The 25,662-nt window shown below is 42.2% G+C and overlaps 1 protein-coding gene across 1 annotated transcript in view; it reads right to left on the bottom strand.

The window, feature by feature from the left end:
• LRP5 (LDL receptor related protein 5) overlaps nt 1–24,506 on the bottom strand; it is a 246,308-nt gene extending 221,802 nt beyond the window's left edge. The window contains exon 1 of the mRNA XM_068260971.1: nt 24,378–24,506. Coding sequence (XP_068117072.1) covers nt 24,378–24,438 — 61 coding nt within the window. The 5' untranslated portion in view covers nt 24,439–24,506. The remainder of the gene's footprint in view (nt 1–24,377) is intronic.
• Nucleotides 24,507–25,662: the final 1,156 nt, after the last annotated feature.

Genomic DNA, 25,662 nt, shown 5'->3' with positions numbered 1-25,662 from the left:
AGAACTGCCTGAGCTGCAGCACTACTTCCAGCAATAGCTGCTGCAGCAGCGATCATTACAGTACCCCCGCCTTTAAAAGCGGATTCCAGACGCTTTTCAAAACTGAAATTTCCAACAAAACAGTCTGACTGATAATTCATGATGACCGGGACAGCCCGGCAAGACCGAATTCCAGAATCAGTCCCCACAAGACTGGACCCATCAGAACCAGAACCTACAGAACCATGCCCATCAGTACTACAAGCCCCAGTGTGACACCCATCAGAACCATGATTTCCAGAAGAAAGCCCTCCGAAATTCCCTGAGCGATACCCACCGCCTTCCAGGAACCGTTCAGAAACGCCAAAGCCTTTGCAATGCCCACCGGTACTGTCTTTACCAACACAAAACCCACTGTTGAACCAGTCCAAGGCACCAGGACAAGTTTTCTCAGAGACCTCCCAGAACACCTTGAAGCTCCAAAGAGATCCCCATAGGTCAGAATGCCCCTTAGGCTCACATGGAGAACCATCAAGAACCCCTATGGAACCTAAGGCAATTCCCGAGTCAGGGCCACAAGGACAAACATCAATATCAGGGCTTTCAGGGACCAGAACCATCTCTGGGCATGCAGGCAGACTGGCAATATCAGAACGTGTTCCCACTAAGGAAGCATCAGAGCACGCTAACACCTTAGACACACTTGGGCATTCTGGCACACAAAGAACATCTGGGCACACCGGCACAAGAGAAACCTCTGGGCATGTCAAGGAACTGTGAGCCTCAGGGTCAGCCAAGACAGGACCAAAACCAGGACTGGCCAAAAAAAAATCATCATGACTAAACTTCGCAACTACTGGACTTTTACACGAGAATGCTGGATCAGACTTAGATGTCGCTGATTCCAGCAAATTCAGTAACAAATCAGATTCAGGGGCACTAACAAGACAGGACAAATCTTCTGATGTATGCACTGAACCAGACAGGGACTCCACAACTACCTCTGGACTGGACAGAGACTCATTTAATACACTGGATTGGAGCTCATGAGGCGCTGCAGAACAAGTCAGTATTGCAGCAGCCCCCACTGGACTAGGCAAAACTGAGGAATTCCCTGGACAGGAAGGGGACTCTGGAACCTCTGCCACAGCGGCCAGAGAACCAGAATCTTTCAGGATACATGGCTGGGTTTAAGGAACACTCATCAGACCGGACTGAAATTCTGAGATTTCTATTATTTTGACCAGAGAATCAGAATTATCCATGTTACAGGGCAAGACTTCTGAAACATTCAGAGGACAGGGCTGGAGTTCCTCGGCTGTTACAACACTGGAGAGGGACTCAACAACATTGGTTAAATCAGACTGTGTACAGGGCAAGGTATCTAACACACTTGCTGACGAGGACAATATTTCAATGGCTTCTGCTTTGCTGGGCAGAAATTCATCAAGTTTTATTAGAGCAGACTGTAATTCCAAAACAGCTGCTAGACAAGTGAATATTACTGCAACACCAACTGAGGTAAGCAGTGCTTCAGCCTCCTCTGCTAGAGGGTTTAAAGTATCCAAAGTACTGGGTGAAGCATAAGACTCTGCGACCACAGCTTCACTGGACAGGATCACTGAACAGTCCATATTGCAGGGCAAAACCATGGAAGCACCTGCTGGACAGCATAATGATTCTGTGACCTGAGTTTCCTTGGAGAGATCTACTGCACAATTCATGGTACAGGGCAAATTTATTGGAAAATTTTCTGAACAAGGTAATAATTCTGCGATTTCAGGTTCACATAGCAGATGCTCTGAGCTATTCACGAAACTAGAGCGAGGTGTAGAAACAGGAAGATCAAGACACAATGTTTGCGCATCTGAATCACCATTCATTTGTAAAATTGGAAAATTCAGATGCTGGGGTTCTGAGTTTACTAGACAGGATTGCTGGGACTCGGAAACTGATGTAGTGCATCTATTGGCATCTGCTGGATCAGACAAGAGTTGAACTTTATTAACACAGGTAATTTCTGCAGAAGTGTTTGCAGAGACAGGCAAGATTTTTCTGCTGTCTGTTTCACTAAACAAAGAGTCATGAGTACTGGCTAGGCTGGACTCGGAAGTCAGCAGGACCTCTGGATTCTCTGCTGAGAAATTTGCGCAGGGCAAGGTTAAGAATGTATCAGTGGCTTCTGTTTTACTGGGAAGTAACACTGAGTTATCCATGGTACAGGGTGGAATTGCAGGAACTTCAATTTCACACAAAAAGAGCTCCGAATCACCTGCTGAATCAGCCAAAGGTGCTGAAGCAGGCGGGTCAGAACGCCAAATTTGCGAATTCGGAGTCACATAAAAATCATCCAAAATCAGTTCCCACACATCAATCAAGGGAGCCACACAGTCATACCTACACACACCAGCCTCTATTAGGTTATAGGCTGACTTAATGCATGCGTTCAATACCATTTCACTTTTTGCACTGTAAAATTGACAAAATGAACTTGAATCATTCTTCCATTCACAGACCAGGGCTTCCATCTCTCCCCTCTCGAATGGAGGATCCCATGCATACTTAACAGCGAAACATTTAGGCTGATCACAGTCTGCAGATATGATTGTGGCAGGCACATGTATAGGGTTAATTAGCAGGTGATTGGCAGATTCCTTATTCTTAAGAATCTCCAATACCTGTAGCAAGTGTTGAACTGTAGTGTATGCAAACTTCCCTTGGTTCACAAATAAGTTGATTTGTTCAATACTCTGTAATATCTCATCATAATCATACTCAGATAATTCTTTTAAACAAAAATCTTTATTTTCCCTAGCCAGGGAGGAAAGTTCATTAGTAGTTTCATAAGTCCATTTAACTCCCCTGAAAGACAATTGCATTTCATTATCTGTTAATGGCAGAATCTCATTATAGGTCTCAGTCGCTAAGGATAACGATTCTGCAGATTGGACACGTTTCTTAGAACGTTTGCGTTTTGCCTTTGACCTTGCGGTTTTTGGTGATTTATTCAAAGCTGCAGGAAAATTATCAGTAACACTTTCTGCTTGCTGCTCATTCTTGCAAGCAATTGAAGGAGCAGCTGATTGGCCTGCTGCCAGGAGTTCATTAAGAGGAAAAGGCAATGGATCTATGCGCAACCAGTTATGGATCACAAACGCTAGAAATTCCAGCGGTCTTTCTTTCAAATCGGAATGATTGAGAACATCAAATGCCCACTGGAATAATTCCCCTTTAAACAAAATATAACTTAGTTGGAGTGCCCAGGTTGAAACAGGAGTCGCTTGGAGATCAGGATTGGTCAGGAACCTGGCACATTCAGAGAAAAACTCATTTTCTGTTTCAGAGCTAAGTTCTTCAAATTTCTTAAAGGAACAGGAACCATAATTAACAGTGTCATACTTTCTGGGAATCCCCCCCACAATGGGGATTGGTAATGGGGTTTTCATAATGTAAGGCTTGGTGGTGTATTCTCCACAGTCAGCATGCAACGCATGAGCTGACGTGGAGGAGGTACACACACTAGCACAAGGAAACAGGCTATCCCTAGTATAGTGGAGGGGAGGACTGACTCCAATAGGAGATTGTGGCGCACAGAGCCGGTGCAGATCCGACAGCCACAAACAATGCTTTCGCTATAACGTCTCAGCGCAAAGTAGCGCTGAGCGCACAAACCAGAACTGAGGATATCAGGACAGGTAGACAGAATGAACGCTTGCTAGCTAGCGGCTACTTAGCGACAGCAAGCGTCCAAAACCAGACAGACTGGAATGAGGCAGCCAATGCGTTGCGGCGATGGCGTGCCTCACAAAGACAGGACAGGATGGTCAGGAAATAGCAGGATTGAGATAGAAGAACGTAACACAGATAAATATACAATAAGTATGTTTTCCTAGCGTATTACAATTACAGCTATCAATGAAACTATTTGTTACGTCTGACTAACATATGTATATATCGGCAATGAACCGATATATGACATAAGCAGGAACGCTGACTAGGAATGGAGTAACACAGGGAACAGGACTCAGAAGGATTCGCTATCTCTTCGCAGAGATGAACGCAATCCACAAACGGTAACAGAACAGGATTCAGAAGGATTCGTTATCTCTTCGCAGAGATGAACGCAATCCACAAACAGTAACAGAACAGGATTCAGAAGGATTCGTTATCTCTTCGCAGAGATGAACGCAATCCACAAACAGAACCAGGAGCAGGGTAACTACCTCAGCACGGGTGGTCACGGTACGCGCAACCTACCAAAACGTGCTGGAAAGCTGACTAACTGCACACAGGATATAAACAGTTCGTGTACGTATACATCAGCGACACTGATGTATTAACGTAACACAAATACAAGGAAAATAATAAACGTGCTGGTATGCATATATATTGGCAATGAACCAATATATGATGCAAAGACCAGCAAAGTATCTTTATAACAAGAAACACGATCGGGGGCTAAAGCGACAGCAAGGCAGGCTTAAGCTGAAGCTATGAAAACCCAAGGAAACCCTGCAGGAAGCAGATCTTTATACTGAGGTCATCCAATGGGAGCAGACATGCAGATTCCCACACAGGTGAATGATAATCAGTCACAAGCTGACAGCAGGGAAAGACAGACATAGCTATGCAACTTGCATGGAAATAGATCAGAACTGCCTGAGCTGCAGCACTACTTCCAGCAATAGCTGCTGCAGCAGCGATCATTACAGCCTGCAGAGCTGTGTCCTAGCTCCCGCTGACATCACCAGGAGCGTACTGCACAGGCACTGACCATACTGGGCCTGCGCAATACACTCTTGGTGACGTCAGCGGGAGGGAGGGCGCGGCGGCGCAGGCGCATTTGTTTTCCGACTTTAAAGTCGGAAATTCCAGAAGTGAACCGGAGGCGGGGCCGGAGCATCGGTGAGTGGCTGTGCGGGCACAGGATGTCTGTGGCGGACTATTAGAAGCCCCGGGTAAGTTCAACTAATTTTCCCCCGACCTCCTACAGTATTCCTTTAAGGGCTGACTGGCTCCTCAGCCATTTTCTAGAATTCCACAAGCCCACAGCTGTCCAAGTAATTCTGTGAGTAAAACTTCATTAATATCTCTCTTTATTATAAATGAAATGAGTTCAGTCACAATATTGAGCTGCCAAACATTAAACACCTTTAATTAGCAGCACCGACACATTTTTTCCTGGATTTATCCACAACTGCACAAAGGCGGCTTCTTAGAAATGCCACCAACGTGTATTTATCTTTGATGAAAAGATTATTTAATCAAGCAAAGTGCCTGTTCAGAAGCTTTCCACATAAAGCTTAATAAGTAAAAAAATCTAAATTGCAGTCCTGTCTCTCTGGATATTACAACACCATTACATTTACTGCAGGACATATATATTTTCTAGACACTCAATGGAAAGTTCAGCTTACAGATGAGACAGGAAGTGGCAGTGCCCTGCAAACTTCTGTGGGTTTTACATTTTGTTCATATAAATTATATTACCTCTCTCCTAAAACCTAGATTGCCACATTTTTAACCTCCTTGGCGGTTAATTTTTTTTTAAAATTGGCAAAAAAATCATTTTTTTTAATTTTTTTTTTTTTGGTTTCATGTAAAGCTACCAGAGTGGTAGCTACATGAAACACCACTAGAGGGCGCATGTGGCCCTCTAGTGCGATCGTCGCCGGCATCAATGGCAAACAGGGGAGCGCGTATACAACGCGTTCCCCTGTTTGGCTTCTCCTGTCGCCATGGCGACGATCGGCATGACGTCATGGACGTCAGCCGACGTCCTGACGTCAGGCGCACTCGATCCAGCCCATAGCGCTGTCCGGAACTCATTGGTCCGGGCAGCGCAGGGTTCTGGCGGGGGGGCCCTCTTCTGCCGCTGCGTGCGGGCGATCGCCGCAGAGCGGCGGCGATCGAGCTGTGCGCGCGGCTAGCAAAGTGCTAGCTGCGCGCACAGCACTTTACATGACGAAAATCGCCCCACCAGGGGCTGAGATAGCTCCCTGCGCGGCATAGCCCGAGCTCAGCTCGGGCTTACCGCCAGGGAGGTTAATAAAGAAAAAAACACATCGCAATTTGACCATTATGTAAAGATTTCATTCCTCATAGTCACACTCCAACACAATCGCCTCAATTCACTAAGGGCAGTTCGATAAAATAATTTAGGTCGGTAAAATACCACATTCTGTATTTTACACCTTTTTTTTTCCAAATTCACTAAGTTTTACCGCATGAGGTTGAAGTTTGGTAATCTGCCCAACATTTCTTGAGGTATTTACCACACAAGTTGGTAATTTACCTCACTAGTCAGTAATTTTATTTATCAGTGGTAATAGGTTTAGTGAATAGGCATTTGGCGAGGTGATGGGTAAAATCAGCTGTTTTCTGCATTACCAAATGCGGTAATGTTCTGTGAATTGAGGCCAATTGGCTGATCGCTGTCACATGACCTTAGAAGACAGCCAGAGAAATGATTTTGACAAACCACTTATTTATCTAGCCGCACACTTGAAGTGCAGGAGGGGATTTCCACCAAATTATATAACATATATATCTGTACTAGCCTCCAGGCATTCTAAAATATGGCAAGTAGGTGGAGTTCTTGCTTAACCTCCCTATCGGTATTGACTGTCATACACCTCAATACAAAGCATGCTGTGAACAGTATTGATGTGCATAAACGTCAATACTCTCCTGCACTGTATACTAGACCCTTGCTTGACACATTTTGGCAAGTTTCAGGAAAAAAAAAAAAAGGTTATGAAAATTAATTGGATCACTTTTTGCATAGGAATCCTGTGAAATTGAACGCTGGGGAGGTTAAAGTGGAATACCATGAACTTTAAAAATGGATGAGCTTATGAGCAGCAGAGAAGCAGTCACACCAAAGAGAATAATAATAATAATAATAACAACAACAACACATATTTTGCTTGAGTCTTCTGCGCGTTGCACTCACCTTATGCCACAAACCCCTCTTCAGGACAGTAAAAGAATGGCAGCCACGCAGAGAGCCACTCCCAAGGCAAAGGCAATGGCAGCCTGGACCACACCTCTCAGAATGCCACCCCTAAGGCCATGGCCCCTCACAGAAGATGCTATGGAAGATAGCATTGCAATGCCTGAGCTTCTACAAAAAGGAGGCAGAAAGCCACATTCTGAACTGGATCTGAAGCTTGGCATTAAAGTCTAGTGCACCAAATGCTGTCACATGGGCCTCAATTCACTAAGCTTTATCAAACGTTTGATAATTTACCTCATGGGTAAAATGTAATTTTGAATTCTCTAAGGTGTTATAGATTTATTGAATGTTTTATCGATAAAACATTTGATAAATATATAACACCTTAGTGAATTCAAAATTACATTTTACCCATGAGGTAAATTATCAAACGTTTGATAAAGTGTTTGATAAAGCTTAGTGAATTGAGGCCAGTCATTTAAACTATGCTTCATCACAAGAAGCAATGTTGTAACCAAGCACATATAAAGCTATACAGGGCCTTGAGGTGGTAGATAATTATGTACACGCACGTCTGTGGTAAGCCATGGCAATAAGCCTTTATTTTCTGTTGTGGGAATCTATATGAAGTGCCATGTATATAGTAATCCTTACAAAATGTAGGGAAAACGTCCCACTGATACGACAGGCCGTCCCAGCAACAGGTGAGAGTCGCATGTTCTCCATTAATTTTCACTAATTGGAACTGCAACAACTGTTTGTGTTCCATTAAGAAGCTTATTTTTAAAAACAAAATGACACAGATGTTAACCCAATAAATGTAGCAGAACATCTTTCAACTGTGGTTGACTAATGGCCTCAATCCAAGCCAGAACTTTCTTGCAGCTGCTACATACAGTGAATGTGAAGCCTAAGCAGCGGCCTAGTGATAGGCTATCACTGACATGAAGGTTGGTTTGGCGCTACCATCAGAGTCTTTAGCCTTGTCGCAGCTTTGTTAAAGCATGAGGCAAAATGTTTGCTCCAACAGTTGAAGTAGGGCTGAATGCACTTTTCTGGACAATAAGCCTTCCCATAAGCAAAGAAAAGGACAGATAGGGCAGTTCTAGGTAGGACTGAGATACAAACGTTTATCTCCTTAAAGAGGCACTATGGGGAAAAATTGTAAAATTTAAAACATGTGCAAACATAGACAAATAAGAAGTATGTTTTTTCCAGAGTAAAATGAGCCATAAATTACTTTTCTCCTATATTGCTGTCACTTACAGTAGGTAGTAGAAATCTGACAGAAGCGACAGGTTTTGGACTAGTCCATCTCTTCATAGCGGATTCCTAAAAAGCATTTAAAAAATTATGCTGGCCAGGCTCCCTGCAGTTTTTTGGCAGTTGGACAAAGCAACTGCCATTCACTAGGTGCTTTTGAAAATAAATAAATCCCTGAGAATCCCCCCATGAAGAGATGGACTAGTCCAAAACCTGTCGCTTCTGTCAGATTTTTACTACCTACTGTAAGTGACAGCAACATAGGAGAAAAGTAATTGATGGCTCATTTTACTCTGGAAAAATGTACCGTACTTCTTATTTGTTTATGTTTGCACATATTTTAAATTATACATTTTTACAACAAAGGTTCAGGAATGGGCATGTGGTAACCCTGGGAAATCATGATGTGTAGAAGGCCATACCTTGCGAATTATCCAGTATAATAACATTTAAAGAAAAACATTTCTTTGTTACAGCTGATACAAATCCTAAAATAAATCTGCACCGTTTCTACTCCCTGCTTTGACGGAAGCAGACATATTGTTAACATCCTGTGCTTTCAAATGAGCTTATCTAACTTATCTGCCGTGGCAGTCAGGTGACACGGGAGAGATCAAATTACAACTTGTGATTAGACACAAATAAAGGGGAATTGGACAGACTAAACTCTCTCAATACATACAGGGTACATTTCTCTATGTTTTCCTTTTGCCCTGCCCAAGAGTTAAGGTCCACTTTAAAGAGAAACATTAACCCGGGATTGCCCTTCATCCCAGTCAGTAGCTGAAATGCCCTTTCCCACAAGAAATCTTTCCTTTTCACGAGTAGATTATTGGGGACTTGTGTATGGCTGATATTGTAGTGAAACTCCTCCCACAAGTGTGATGTCAAGGCCATGACCCTGACAGCTTCCTTTATGTGAACCTTGTTGCATTTTGGGAAATAAAGGAGGTTTTCAACTGCCAAGCAAATAAGCAGTATCTCCCTCTGTGCATAAAACTTACAGTAAACAAACATTATGCAGCCATGAACCTGGAAAGAATAAAGATGTTGCCCCCGTAATAAATTTCAAATGTAAATTGGGGAGAGGAAAGATTTTACAACGGGCAAGCGTTGAGTAAATAATTTATAAATGGATATTGGAATAAATAAGCAAATGTATTTATTACGTCATTTTCACTACAGTTCCTCGTTTTTTAACAAATCAATTTTATTATGATTTTACATAAAAACAAAACAGTATACAAGTATGAACAGTGTACACACAATGACAGTTACAGTTCCCCTTTGAAGCGGACCTGAAAAAAAAATTTCACTTACCTGGGGCCAACTCCAACCCCTTGCAGTCGCCCTTTGCCTGCGATGTTACCAAATGAATCTTCGTTCCTTCGCCGTGGCTCACTTTTGCTTCTGGCAGTCACTGTCCACTGCGCCTACACAGCCCTGGCCACGCGCGTCCTCATTCACGCAGGCTCAGTAGAGATTTAATCCTTCTGCGCCTGCACAGGACGCTCCTGGCCACGGGAGCGTGTATGAGAGTGAAGTGGACGTCGACTTACAAGACGGCATGAACAAAAGTAAAGCGCGGGCTGAGGAAGGGAGTATCAGTTGGAAATGGCAGTGGCACAACTCTTTTAAGGAACCCATTGGATGAAGTGCAAGAAAAGTGGCTATAAAACAGATTATGGTTTTTGCTGAAACATAGCAGCCTACAAATATGGTATTACATGTTTAATAGATGCAAGGATCAGGTAAATTGTGTTTTAATGATGTAACCTTAAGTGTGATATATAGTCACAAAGAACCAATTACTGTATGGCAGAGGAAGGAGCTTTTCATGCTTTATTGATAGTTAAAAGTTAAATTTGGAAGAAGGGGAGGGAGAAATATATATAGTTTGTGTGTGCGCGAGTGTGAATACATCCATTCACACACCCCCGCCTGCTATAGAAATAGGTTTCTAAGTTTAAATAACATCTGAGACGCACCTAAATAAAGCGGATGCCTGCACAGCAAACTGCACTGCTATGCTGATATATGGAGCAAGAGGCTTCTGCTGCAACAATACAAGGAAGACTCCTCCACTGCATGTATGTGATCCAGGTGGTATTTTAAGCAGTTTAATAAACCACACAAAGGGGTCCATTTATAAAAAGGAAAATTATGCAGGCAGATTTACCTCTATCAGCCAGCAACACAAACTAGTGTTTATAAAGAGGAATGTTGCATTGAAGCCCATCTAAACACACACTAGTCTGTTACTCTATTACTGTTTGCTATTATAAAAAATTGAACCGCTACATATCCATATATAAAATCAAGGGCCTCCGGTACCCTTTTGGTGCTTTTTGGTCATTTACCAGCCAATACCTTCCCTTGGTTAATAAGGAATTTAAAGCATACAAGAGGCAGGTGTTTTTTTTTTTTTGGGGGGGGGGGAATACTTACCTAGGAAGGCGGAAGCATCTGGATCCTTCAGAGACTTCACATGCCCTCCTCACCATATCCTACAAGAGCTTGTCAGATATGTTTGTGTGGCTGTTCTACCGAATATACAAGCGCAGCCGTACTGCGTCAAGTGGCTCCGTAGTACTGCGCAGGTCAGCCGTACTCGGGCAGGCAAAGGCTGGCTGCTCTCATGTTCAAAGTGAACTGTGGTCACAAACTTCTAGAGCGATGAGAAAGAGACAGGAAGTCTCCAAAGGATCCTGAGGCTTCCCTCTTCCTAAGTATCTATCTAATGTGTTACAAACCACCACGGGTTTGTAACAGCAACCACAACCTGATAGTCACAGCAGATCTGATGTATGATCCACCGTGTCCCTCCAGTTCTTTATAGCCAAGTTCTGGTCTCCGCTGATGTCCACTGTAACAGAAGCACATTGGAGAGAGTGTCCGGTGTCCTTTTTTGTTGATGTGACACAAAATAAAGGAAGGAGAGTATACTGGACAGCGTGATATACTTTCCTTCTGCAACACAATAGTGTGCCAATAGTGGTAAGCAGGGCTGTGGAGTCGGAGTCGGAGTCGTGGAGTCGGAGTCGTGGAGTCGAGCAATTTTGGGTGCCTGGAGTCGGAGTCAGAGTCGGGAAAAAATGCTCCGACTCCTAATGAATTTGTAACTGTAATTAAAATAGAAAATATGATAAAATGTTCTATTTCTCAGATAATAGTCATGAAAAATAATGTATATATACAGTATATATACAGTAATAGCTGTGCTTAGTCCACAAAAATGAAATAAACCAATCAAAATTAGTTACTTGTGCTGCTTCAATAAAGCAGTCCCCGTATTTTTAAGGTCAGATATACATATCTGATTGTGACTGTTTATATGATGTGTACACAGGAATCTCTTATATATACTAAATAACATCTATGCTGTAAGAATAAAGCCTGATGTGTAGCTGTGTCACTAATAAAGATGGTCAACAAGATGGAAATAATTCTGCATTGATGCTGATTTATGCAAATGTATGCACTCCCTTTGCTGATGAAATCAAATAATTTGATATGTTGTTTAAATTTGGTTTGGTGACTACAAATTAAAGGGTAACTGAGACGGATGAAAAGTAAAGTTTTATACATACCTGGGGCTTCCTCCAGCCCCCTTCAGGCTAATCAGTCCCTCGCTGTCGTCCACCACCCGGATCTTCTGCTATGAGTCCTGGTAATTCAGCCAGTCAGCGCTGTCCGGCCGCATGCCGCTCCCACAGCCAGGAACATTCTGCACCTGCGCAATAGTGCTGCACAGGTGTAGTATGCTCCTGGCGGCGGAGTGTGTGCATGCGCACTACGCCTGACTGGCTAGAGTACCTGGACTCAAAGCAGAGGATCCAGGTGGCGGATGAGGACAACGAGGGACTGATTATCCTGAAGGCGGCTGGAGGAAGCCCCAGGTATGTATAAAACTTTAATTTCATCTGTCTCAGGTTTACTTTGTTACACAGTAGTACTATACTCTACATATGCACTCCCCACAGAGCTGCAGGGAATCCACTGAGAATGCTGTGCACATTGAACACAGAGGTGTTGTCTGTTTACAATCTCCTCATTCCCCTGCAGAGTACCTGCACATCATTCTTACATGTACCCACACTTACATTGCCTAGGGCCTGATAGATGTTCTTTGTTCCGGTTTGTACCTTTTACAAGTACTCTTACCAAGGACTAGTTTTAGTCTAAAGGGAATAAATATAGTAGTCTACATATCCTTCTCACTTCAGTTGTCTTGTAAAATTCCTAAGCGTTGGCAGTTAAGAGACGAATTTCATGTTACATACTTTTAATCAACAAAATTGTAATATGCAAATTAGAGGAGTCGGAGTCGTGGAGTCGGAGTCGGTGGAATCCTAAACTGAGGAGTCGGAGTCGGAGTCGGTGGATTTTTGGACCGACTCCACAGCCCTAGTGGTAAGAGGAAGAGAGAAGCAAGAAGTTCCCCACTTTGCCCATTTTCCTCTACCATGTCCATTTTTTTTTTAGTTAAAAAGCCTAGTGAGGACTAATGCAGTCCATCTCAATAGGCTTTCATTGTTTCCATCTTCTTAGTTTCTACGGTACCCAGAAAAGTTGTGCAGGATTTGAATTTGCTTCCTGCTCTTACAAATGGAGACAATGGATGCGTTATAAAATGGACAAGTCTAAACGACTATAGATAACACTGGATCCATTGACATATCCTTTCAATCCTTGATCTTAGTTGTGGTCAAAAAGGTATGTTTTTGACCACAACATATGTTCAAGAACGACATCCAGTTTGAACTAACTAATAAATACCCATATGTACTTAAATCACTCCCCTATCAAGAATCGTCCTATATTAATTATTATTGTTATTATGTATTTATATATCACAGACATCTGCTGCAGCACTTTACAAAGTACATAGTCATGTCACTGACTGTCCTCAGAGAAGCTCACAAGCTAATCCTACCACCAGTGTTCTCCCCAGGCTCTTTTAGCCGGGTGCTCCACTCGGCTAGTTTTTCTGAGCACCCGGCTGTCATCGGCTCACCTCCTCCTATTCTGTAAACAGAGTTGTACCCAGCAGCACTGGCCCTGCATTCTCTCATCTTGCCCCACCCAGCTACTTTTTCATGCCACCCGGCTGGAAAAAAGTTCTGGGGAGAACGCCACAGCCACACTCTAATGTCCTACCACAATATTATTATGTACTTGTATAGCACTGACATCTTCTGCAGCACTTTACAGAATACAAAGTCATATCACTGACTGTCCTCAGAGGAGCGCACACTCTAATTCTTATCATAGTGTTTTGGGAGGATACACTTAACCTACCAGTAAATTTATGTGATAAGAGGAAACAAGGGTAGCTGGAGGAAACCCACGCAAACACTGAGAATACCACTTAGATAGATGAGACCGTCTGAGAACAGATATATACGTCTTTCTGCAATCAGCATATTAGTTTAAATTGTATTTAAAAATAAAGATACATAAAATATTATGGCAAAACATAAGCTAGCAATGCAATCAGTGCATAAGTTGCTCATAATTAAAACGCCGTCTACATTACCAGTACTACAGGAGCATAATGGCATTACAGTAACAGATGCCGTATGGTGCTACAAAGCTCTGTATAATGCACTGGAGTGTATTCCTTGCAATACATATGGGAAACATGGATAAATAAATATAAGACATACAAATATACACACACACACACACACACACACACACACACACACACACACACACACACACACACTGCCAGCAATACATCACACACACACACACTCTGCCAGCAATACATCACGCGCACACACACACACACACACACACACACACACACACACACACACACACACACACACACACACTATACAAGCCAGAATTAATTATTTATGGTGCTGTCTGTTATGGCATTATGAAAGTCCATTGACATTCATTTTACCGTTCACGGTAGGGAAAGCACTTCAGCATGCAGCAATGTAACACACCCAGGAACAGTTTATTATCGCACAAAGCACACAAATGCCCATCCGGTGGAGCCACCGATGTCGTGCTGAAACATACCTCTGCCACAGGGTAAACTGTGTACAAAAATCGCATTCATGCACGCGTAGCTAGTATAAAACTTTATAAATAACCAGCCCCAGTTGCACAGTCCCCAAACAGTTACTAGTCTTGCCCATCGCCTGATCAGTTCTGGAGCTAATCAAGAATGTTCAGAAAAGGAAAAATAAATCCTAATAAAGTTGTTTTATAAGAACTGCACAGTTACTAGAGTTCTTCCAGTGACATGCAGTTACAGCAGCACGTCTAGTGGGCATACAGTGAAAAACAGCCCAAACTGAATTCTACAATTTTTTTACATTTCTTCCTGTGTATAAACTATGTGGTTACTGAAGATTTGTAATTTCAGCAGAGCTGGATTTTTAAGCCAATAGTCATTGTTTTCTACAGGACTAGAAATTAATATTGCTACAAAATTGCCCCCTCCTTCAGCAACAACCATAAAACACATGTTCAATGTCTATCAGATGGTTTAAATTGAGCCGGAGGTGAAAATAAACTGACGAGAGAAACAATTGTATTTATCATCCTACTCCTAAAATGACTTTTTTAGATATCCAATTTGATTTATTTTGTATTTAACCCATTTACAAAGTAGATTGAATGTTTTATTTTTTATTTCTTCTGCTCAATGACAGCTTATTACGTGTCCCAGAATTAACTATATGAACTATTGACCTTTTTTTACCTCTCCCCTGCCCTCAGAATTTGTATTCTGCCAGGAAAACTTTTATGGCTGTACTTAGCTTATCAGTGAGGTTTACTATATTCCCTAAGAATGTACTGAAAAGAGAAGCTGCTCCTTGCATGCCTGAAAATTAACTCTTTCAGGAAGCAAAAGAAAAAACAACCTGGTTATGAATATGTTTTGCACTGTACATACACATAATTACATCATTATTTCACATGTTGCCGCAGGTACACTTTAAGGCACACAATACTGCATTTTGCAGACCAGCCACAGATGCATTTAAATTTTTTCCGCAAATGCAGTGCATACCATATTTTTTCCTGCATTTGCGTCTGGATTAAAGTCATAAGGAGGTAAAGAAAAATCCCATAGTAAACAAGGTGCTCTGTGATATTATGGTTATTTCACTGTTCTTTTTGCGAATCAAATCATAGGAAAAAAAATGGTTCCAATGAAAATGGCGGAAAGAATCACAGAAAAACACTTTGGTGTAAAATGGAGAAATCACGATTGCAGTGCATTTGTGATCACGATATGCAGTAAAAAAAAACAGCTTAACTCTCAATACATCCATATACTACCCAACCACATCTACCACTGGAACTTTTACTTCGTTTACAATCCATTTATGGCTTCTAAACATTCTCGGAGAGAGAATACTATAACTTTTAACAGCTCTGAGAAATACACAAAAAAGCAGCATATAACTAGAGATGGCCCAGCCTTGGAGAACTCATGGAGAAGCACATGATCAGCTGATAGATTTGTAAGCCTCTGATTTGCTGTGATGACTTCCTGGTTTAACACATGATCATGACCAGCAAATCAGAGCCTTACAAATGTATCAGCTGATCAAACTGATCATGTGGTTCTCCATGAGTTCTCCAAGGCTGGGCCATCGCTACATATAACATGAATTTTTCACTTAAGTTTGAATGAAATTCTAACAATCGACACAAAACAGATGTTTCAGAATTGTACAGTGTATGGGCTTCAATTAACAGTAGCTATCATTAAGGGGTTGATTCACTAACAGCACAGCTGAAGTGAAAGGTGTACAGAATATATCACGTATTTATTTCCTTTTAAATTATGCACATTGCCTGACTGTCCTGCTTCTCCTCTGCCTCAAATCCTTTAAGCAATAACCCCTGAACAAGCATGCAGATTAGGTGTTTCTGACTGAAGTCTGACTGCATTAGCCACATGCTTGTTTCAGGACATTTTTTTAATACGGTAGCCTCCATATTCCTCTTACTTCAGGTGTCCTTTAAAGGGAAACCTGAAGCGAGAAATATATGGAGGCTGTCATATTTATTTCCTTTTAAACAATACCTAGTTGTCTGGCTGTCCTGCTGATCAATTTGGCATCAGTAGTGTCTGAATCACACACCTGAAACAAACATACAGCTAATCTTGTAAGACTTCAGCCAGAAACATCTGATCTGCATATGCTTGTTCAGGGTCTATGGCTAAAAGTATTAGAGGCAGACGATCAGCAGGCCTGCCAGGCAATCGGTATTGTTTAAAAGGAAATAAACATGGCAGCCTCCATATTCCACTTCAGATTTCCTTATAACACAGATAATGTACGGAAATATTACTGGTAATGACACCAGCAGTGTACTGTATGTTGCGCAATTAGCACAACCTGCGTTATATATGGGGAATGCAAGCGCTGCTATGATAATGCATGCTACCATAGCAATGTTCCCGAGGTCGCACTGATTGCAGAACATGTGGTATCTTACCGGTGTAAGTCCCTGTCATATTGCTGTGCGCTATATGCACATGGGAATATTAACAGCTGTTAGCGAATTAACCCCTTAATCTATTCCTAATCTATTAAAAGAAAATCATTTACACAGAGAAATATTCCAACACATCAGAAACAAATTCTGACTGTCCATTTGTAGCAACCATTTTTGTATCTAGAATGTGACACCTGTTATCCATTTAGGTTAATTATTTGTCTTACTGGATAAAACACTGTCCTGTGTATGTGTTTACTTCAATGAAACGCAGACCCAAAGCACATCTGTGTGTGCCCGTAAACAAGGAGGCCATGTAAACAATGAGAAACACAATTACACAACAATGGAATTCATAACAGCCAAATGCTTCAGAGGTAAACACAACTGCATGTACACAATAACATAACACATAATTGCAGTATGTGATCGGCAGAGCCGGGACAAGGTCCTGCAGCACCCAAGGCTGAGACACCAAAGTGCGCCCCTCCATCCCTCCCACCCCAGCCGTCACACACTGATTGCTGTTAGACTAAGAGGCACCCAAGGGCCCCCAACCTTAATATTTAGTTATCTGGCTTGCACTACTATGTATGCCCTTTTCTTATTTCTTTCTGCTTCAAACACAATTGAGAATGATAGCTGATTGAATTGTGCGCCCCCTCCTACACTTCGCCCTGAGGCTGGAGCCTCTGCAGCCTCTGCCTCGGCCCGGCCCTGGTGATCGGAACAACCTATGCTGGCCACGCACGTTAGATGTGAAGCTGAAGGCTTGTACACACGTCCAACGAAGTGCACGATCAACTCCTCGACATGACCGACCCCAGTTTACATGCCTTGTGCTTTCCGCGCACCAACCAACTGAACGACCAACTCATTTACATACTGTGCATGACACTCAAACGACGTTGTACACATGTGGCCAACACCACAATATCAGCCCAACATTCGTGTGAGTTGATCTGCCGCATGGATCGGGCAAACCACCTGTTTTCAGTCGCTCATCTAGTCGTTTGCCATGTGTACAAACGCCTGATTGTCGTCCAGCAGACCAAAATCAGACGACAAACGGCGGGTTTGTTGGACGCACGTCTGAGCCTTAAGGCCTCTTGCACACTGCACGCGATTCCGATTCAGATTCCGCTTTTTAACCAGTTTTTACATCCAATTCAGATTCTGATTTGCAGTTTGCTCCCTGCACACTGAAAATCGGAATCTGAATCGGATGTAAAAACTGATTAAAAAGCGGAATCTGAATCGGAATCGCGTACAGAGTGCAAGAGGCCTAAGGATGGACTCTTTAGCTTCAGCAGACAAGGAGGCTAATCAGATTGTTGCAAAATGACCATGCTGCCAGCAATAAAAGCCACATTATACGAGTCATACAACACACCACAAACAACCGCCACAAATCGTAACACAAGTGCCGTATGCATATTCCCTGGTCTGCTGAATACCAATTCCCATATACAGTGATGTCTTCATCTGATGACATCATCAAACAAAAAGTTTTGAATCAGGATGATACCATTCCTTATTCAAAACTTCTTGCTTTTACTGATGGCTAACACGGTACAATACCCTATTGCTACTATCATCAAAGCACAGAGGGACAATCATTGCAGGATGACATAAACACAAGACAAATAATTTTAAACATGCTTAAAAACTCCAACTGACAATCAATGACAAATATAATTAGACACAAGGCAACAATTTTTAATTTTGTGATATCTTGTTGGATTTCCATTATCGAAAGGAGAATGGCATAATTTCAACAAAATTATTTTTTCCCACAAGACATTTCGCCAGTACCAAATAGGCTTCCTCAGTGAGCAGTGAAACATCTAGGATGCGGTTTCTCAATATAATTACAGCATGTACCCCTTTATGAAAGATGGTCCCTATTGTGAATAACGTAATTTCAGATCCCCCTTGACACACACACGTATTTGTTAGTTGCCCTCCATCATTGGGCTTGATTCACTAAACCGTGATAATAGATATCACGGTTGCATTAGCGTTTTGTGTGCGTTATAACACGGGTAATTTTTTTTGTGCGAAATTGTGAATTTTCATTGGCAAATGCTAATTTTCGCACAAAAACAGCTGCGTTTTCGCGCCAAAATTCTCATTTGAAAATTTGCGCTAGCGCAACCGTGATATCAGTTATTACGGTTTAGTGAATCAAGCCCATTGTGTATAAGTACTTTCCAAACACTCCTTTATGCTTTTATAATTACCAGTAACTGAAATCAGGCTTATTCATTGCTGTTTTGTCATTTTTAATCCTCAAACTCACTGTAGTAGACTGATAAGGACAACTTCAAGTACCCCATGAATACCTGAGTAATCACTTAAAGAGACACTGAAGCGAAAAAAATATATGATATAATGAATTGGTTGTGTACTATGAATAATTACTAGAAGATTAGCAGCAAAGAAAATATTCTCATATTTTTATTTTCAGGTATATAGTGTTTTTTCTAACATTGCATCATTCTCTAATATGTGCAGATTACAGAACACTCAGCATTTAAAATGATTCTTTCAGAGCAGTCTGTGAACTAATGACCTCTCCTCTGGCAGAGAAAAAGAAAACAGTTGAGATAATAAAAGTCAGATAACAGCCCTCTCCAAGACTTTGAAAGTCGTAGAGCTTAATTGCTTTTTTGCATAGAGATAACAACTGGAGTTTCTTAACTCTTCCTGTACTGGAAACAATTAGACTGATGTATCTGATCTTAATGTTTTATTTCTTAGCCGTACTACACATACAAATCATAATATCATAATTTTTTTTTTGCTTCAGTGTCTCTTTAAAACGACACCTGAACAGAGGCTGCCATATGTTTTGCCTTTTAAACAATACCCATTGCCTGGCTGTCCTGCTGATCAATCTGTCTGTCATCAGTAGCAAAATCACACACACATGAAACAAGCATGCAGCTAATATTGTCTGATTTTTGATAGAAACATCTGATTTGCTAGATGCTTGTTCAGGGTCTATGGCTAAAAGTATTAAAATCCGAGGTTCAGCAGGACAGCCAGACAACGTGCATTGTTTAAAGGGGGTTAAATGTAGCACCCTCCATATCCCTCTCAGTTCAGGTATGCATTTGAACACGTCCTCCTGGAGACCACCACTGCTGCCTCAGACCCTCTTTATGATCATGACCGAGCTCCCCTTCATGCACAGCGTGGCCATGCTGCGGCTGCACAGGTACAGCCGAGCCTGCACAGAGGCACAGAGCCACACATGGGCCAGCAGCTTAGGCACAGCTGTACTCACACACAGGTGCAGTATGGCCACATTCCTGCATAAAGAGAAGCATGGCAACAATAACCTATCCAACAAGCTCATATTGGGTATGTTCCGGGGGTCCGTAGTTGGCAACAGTGTGGGGCAGGAAGACATGGGAAGCCTCTGAGGAATCCAGAGGCTTCCCTCTTCTTAGGTATCTCATTTTTATATTTACCGCAGGTACACTTTAAATCCTACTTAAACCAGGGGGTACTTTGTAAATACTAGCTTTCATAAGACGGTACACAATCATGTTTATAATCATTGTTCTAGAACAGCATTTTCACCTTTATTATTTATCTAGTAATGCTATTTTTCTCTTTTTACCAAGTGAGCCCTTTTATGGGTTAAATTCTCCCAATAACGCAGGCACATGTATTAGAACTACAATACCATGCGTGTGCATGAATGTTCCCTGAACATTACCTAATGTTCTGTAACAATAAAATGAAATACTCATTTTTGTTTCTAGAACATCTATAATTTTCTGAAACTCAAAACTCGCTATCGTGAACTGACTTCGGCAAGTTTAAGCTCCGTCTAGCCCCTTCAAAATGTATCCCCTTGGATATATGTACCACACAAAGAATACACATCTAAGACAGGTTGTCAACAAGTCATATGTCTATCCCAATCATGGATCCTTCTGCTCGTCTAAGTCCTTATATACCGTATATATAAAGTGTCGAGTTTCAAAAAATATAAAGTCATAGATAGGGGGGAAAAAAGTATTTTTAGATAGCTAAAAACTTTATGGAATCCTTGAAAAGTCTTCATACACATTTTCCAGTAAACCGATTTGTAAAAGAATACTAAAATAATTATTTATTTATTAGTATTTATATAGCGCCGAACATATTACGCAGCGCTGTACAGAGTATATTGTCTTGTCACACACTGTCCCTCAGAGGGGCTCACAATCTAGTCCCTACCATAGTCATATGTCTTTTGTATGTATCGTGTATTGCATGTATCATAGTCTATGGACAATTTAGGGGGGAGCCAATTCACTTATTTGTATGTTTTTGGGATGTGGGAGGAAACTGGAGTGTCCGGAGGAAACCCAGGCAGACATGGGGAGAACATACAAACCCCTTGCAGATGTTGAACTGGCTGGGATTCGAACCGGGGACCCAGCGCTGCAAGGCGAGAGCGCTAACAACTATGCCACCGTGCTGCCATGATCCTGGTCCAATTCACTTTTTTTCTCCTAGGAGATAATCTTTCACCTTCTGTTTCAAAAAACATTTCAACATCTTCAATTGAAAAAGTCCCAAAAAAGTAGGTGAAAAAATGTCAACATTAGTATTTTCTCCTAGCTTGCTGGTAGCTTAGAAAGCATTTTATTGATGCAATTTGAAAATATCACCTAGGAGAAAACTCAGGTAAAGAGTGAATAGAGGTTGGACCCAATGTTTCTCATACCGGGAGGTGGGGGGATATTGTTTGGGGTCAGGGTGGGGGCTTGATTAACAACATAATATACATGTAGAGAAACTCCTTGTACGTAATGCAGAACACAACCTTCTTATCTGTGGGCCAGAGAAGCCACATTCTCTACACTATACTTACAATCTAATAATGCGAAGTTGTGCAACTGATTTCCCTGTTACAGTGTTCTGCAACTAAGCCTGGAAAATGTCAAAACTGGAAGTGATTGCATTCATAAATACATAAACACAGGTGGGCTTACGTATCGCACCACAATGGGATGCACTGGTGTTTATTGCGCAGGTCAATGACATGGTAATTCGTGCAATTCAAAAAAATGCATGCAGTACCAATTAAAGTGAATGAAGTGCAAACCTATGCCCCCTATAGCATGAAGATTTGCAAATCACTGTACGAAAGACTGCATGCACATCAGTACTGTACAAATGCATGTGGCAAAAAAAAAACTAAAAAAAAAAACACAGATAAGATGCGCTCAAAAGACACAAGGTTGGCCACACACTGGTCAGTTTTAAGGATCTACCACGTGATCAATTGCGAGTTATTTGCAAATAGAAGTGGATGGTTCTTTTCACATCACAATACAATCTTTTTTTAGAGTCCCTTGATTTGGAATTTTCAACCAGATAAAAGACTTAAACAAGGAGGATACAAAGGAGATATTGCTTGTTTCTTGTCTGCAAGAAGAATAATGGCTACACACAATTTATCAGAAAAGAACGAAGTTCTGCAATCTCAATTATTTCGATAAACTCTTCCTACGATCTCCTGCTGCGGTAACTTCCTATAAGGGTTGAATCGGTCAAAAACAAACCGGACAGACTGGCGATTTTTAATAATGAATTTGCTCCAAATCATTCAACTTGTACTCCTGCAAGATTAGCAGATTCTAGCAATTCCTATCTGATTTGGTCAGCATGTAAATCCAGAACTACACTACTCTTTGTGGAAGGATTCTACTTACTAACAATCACTGAAATGTTAATTTATGCATTTGTTTTGTCACCGACCTGTTGCCACCTTTATAAGCATGCTAATATCAACCTAATCGATATCATACTACTCATTGTGGTAGGACTCATCTTCAAAACCGTTGATCAAACCGACTGTTTATTTAACAACTGTTTTAAAATCGATCCTACTGATACTTGTTTAAGATTAAAACCAAGATGCATCGTTCTAGTAGCCTGCCATTCTGGATCTAACATAAAAATAGTTTCATAAGTACTCCTAGGGCCTGATGCACACATACAATTTTCACTTCAGATCCTAGTTCTGATCAAGAAAATTATTGGATTAGGCAAAAAAAAAAAATAGACAGCCAACAGATTGCCAGCAACAGATGCCAAGCTCCAAATCTCTTTTTCGATTGGAAACAGATCAGACGTGCTGGAAAAATATCGATCAAAACCCTAACGTTCCATGTGTATGTCCTTTTGATTCATTTTTAATCACTATTCATTCAGAAAACAATGATCGGAATTTATAGACTGATGCGTGTGTATGCTATTTCATATCTGATCAATGTCAGATCTGAATATAGAGCTGATCACTCACTCGAACAGAAGTGAAAATTGCATGGTGTGTACTAGGCTTGAAGGACTCCAGGCATTGCTATAAGTTCTTCCTCTGTAAGCATAGTAACACTTTGTGTCCTTCTGTAATGAATCCCAGCAATTATCAGCCTCCCCAGCAGAGTGAGGAATGGCAATTGTTGCACAAGCATGTTGTCCACAGAAGTGGCTGCAATCAGTGTCAGAAGTGAGAAGTTTTGGAAAAAGCCTAGCATGGTGGGACCCCAAGAAGTTTTAAAAGAAGACTGGCATGTTAGGACCCCAAGGAGTAAGTTTTAAAAGAAGACTGGCATGTTGGGACCCCAAGGAGTAAGTTTTAGAAGAAGCCTGGCATGTTGGGACCCCAAGGAGTAAGTTTTAAAAGAAGACTGGCATGTTGGGAACCCCAGGAATACGTTTTAGAAGAAGCCTGGCATGTTGTGAACCCCAGGAATAAGTTTTAGAAAAAAAGTCTGGCATGCTGGGAACCCCAGGAATAAGTTTTAGAAGAAGCCTGGCATGCTGGGAACTTCAGGAATAAGTTTTAGAAGAAGCCTGGCATGTTGGGATCCCCATGGGTAAGTTTTAGAAGAAGCCTGGCATGTTGGGAACCCCAGGAATACGTTTTAGAAGAAGCTTGGCATGCTGGGAACCCCAGGAATACGTTTTAGAATAAGCCTGGCATGCTGGGAACCCCAGGAATAAGTTTTAGAAGAAGACTGGCATGCTGGGAACCCCAGGAATAAGTTTTAGAAGAAGCCTGGCATGTTAGGATCCCCATGGGTAAGTTTTAGAAGAAGCCTGGCATGTTGGGAACCCCAGGAATACGTTTTAGAAGAAGCTTGGCATGCTGGGAACCCCAGGAATACGTTTTAGAATAAGCCTGGCATGCTGGGAACCCCAGGAATAAGTTTTAGAAGAAGACTGGCATGCTGGGAACCCCAGGAATAAGTTTTAGAAGAAGCCTGGCATGTTGGGATCCCCATGGGTAAGTTTTAGAAGAAGCCTGGCATGTTGGGAACCCCAGGAATACGTTTTAGAAGAAGCTTGGCATGCTGGGAACCCCAGGAATACGTTTTAGAATAAGCCTGGCATGCTGGGAACCCCAGGAATAAGTTTTAGAAGACGACTGGCATGGTGGGACCCCCAGGAGTAAGTTTTAGAAGAAGACTGGCATGGTGAGACCCCCAGGAAGGATGGCTGCTGGTGGAGATCAGCGCTGCAGCACAGGGGATGCAGGGGAGAAGTCATGATCTGACTTGTGCATAGTTTACTTTTTATGGCCCTGTGCAGACAACCCCCTCCTCTGTCTTCAGAGAGCAGCTGCTGGTCTCCCCCCTCTCAGCCCGGGACACACAAAGTACAGAAACGCAACAGGAAAACTCACCCCAAATGGAGATCGAAGTGCAGAGGAGTAGGAAGCCAAGTGTGAGCGGCGGAGCACCCATGTTCTTCCTGGCGGAGAATCCCCCCACCCTCCCCTGTGTCCGGGGCTCTGTGTCTCAGACAGCTCCCATGGCCTGGCACCCCCTCCTCCCGTCCCGCCCTCCGGAGACTTGGCCATAGCACGCCTCCTCCCCTGCACACCTTACCCAGTGCAGCGGTGCCCTCCAGCCATGGCCACGCCTCCTCGCCTTGCCATTGGCCGGCCAGCTGTCAGTCCGGCTAGCCGAGCCCATTTCTTCAATTGACATTGTCACTTCTCCACACCTACATTCCAACTTCAACTATAGAGTAGCATGGCGAGGGGACATCCCGGCATCGCTTTAGTTGTGTAAGCTCTATTCATGTGCGCTCATTGCACTTTTTTTCTTCTATTTTTTGCTTGAACCGGGGTTGCCAACTAACCTCCATAGAGGTAGGGCGAGCATATGAAAGATGTACAGTGATTTACCAGTTTGTTGTCACAAGGACTAGAGCAGTTTGGACACTTCAGCTATGTCTTTGCTGATTCTGAATCAAGTGTATTTTTTTTTACACCTAGGTAGGTGATATTACTACTTTGTATAATTTTAGTTTCAGAGGGGCCGTTTTAAGGTATAGGCAAACCAGGCACGTCTGGGATGACAACTATAGAGGATGGCACCACAGAGCTAGTCTTGGCACTCTGTACTTTATTATTAATATTGATTTATAAAGCACCAACATATTCTGTGGCGCTGTACAAAGTAAGAAACGAACATGGGGTACATAATAATACAGACAATGGTGTACACTAATATACAAAATACCCGTATATTCCGGCGTATAAGACGACTGGGCGTATAAGACGACCCCCCAACTTTTCCAGTTAAGATATAGAGTTTGGGATATACTTGCCGTATAAAACTACCCCTCTCTTCCAACGCACACCAAATAATTTTTTTTTTAAAAATCACATATTGGTGCTATTTATGAACAGATACTGGTGCTATATGTGGTACCCAGTATATAGGCGATTGACTGGTTAGCTTGGGTCAACTCTCCCTAAGCAGATTGGTCAGCTCTCCTTGTCTACCTGTTTATGGGCTGGTGCACACCGAGCGGCATTTTCAGCGTTTCTGCAGCCGCTTGCGCCTGCGGATACGCTTGGTCGATGTATCTCAATGGGGTGGTTCACACCAGAGCGGGAGACGTTTTGCTTAAACGCATTCTCCTGTGGTGAGGCATTTTTTGGATTGCAGATGCGTTTC

This window comes from Hyperolius riggenbachi, chromosome 11 (genome assembly GCF_040937935.1).
Source record: "Hyperolius riggenbachi isolate aHypRig1 chromosome 11, aHypRig1.pri, whole genome shotgun sequence".
In the NCBI taxonomy this organism is placed as follows: Eukaryota; Metazoa; Chordata; class Amphibia; order Anura; family Hyperoliidae; genus Hyperolius; species Hyperolius riggenbachi.
This window is presented reverse-complemented; position numbering and strand designations above follow the sequence as displayed.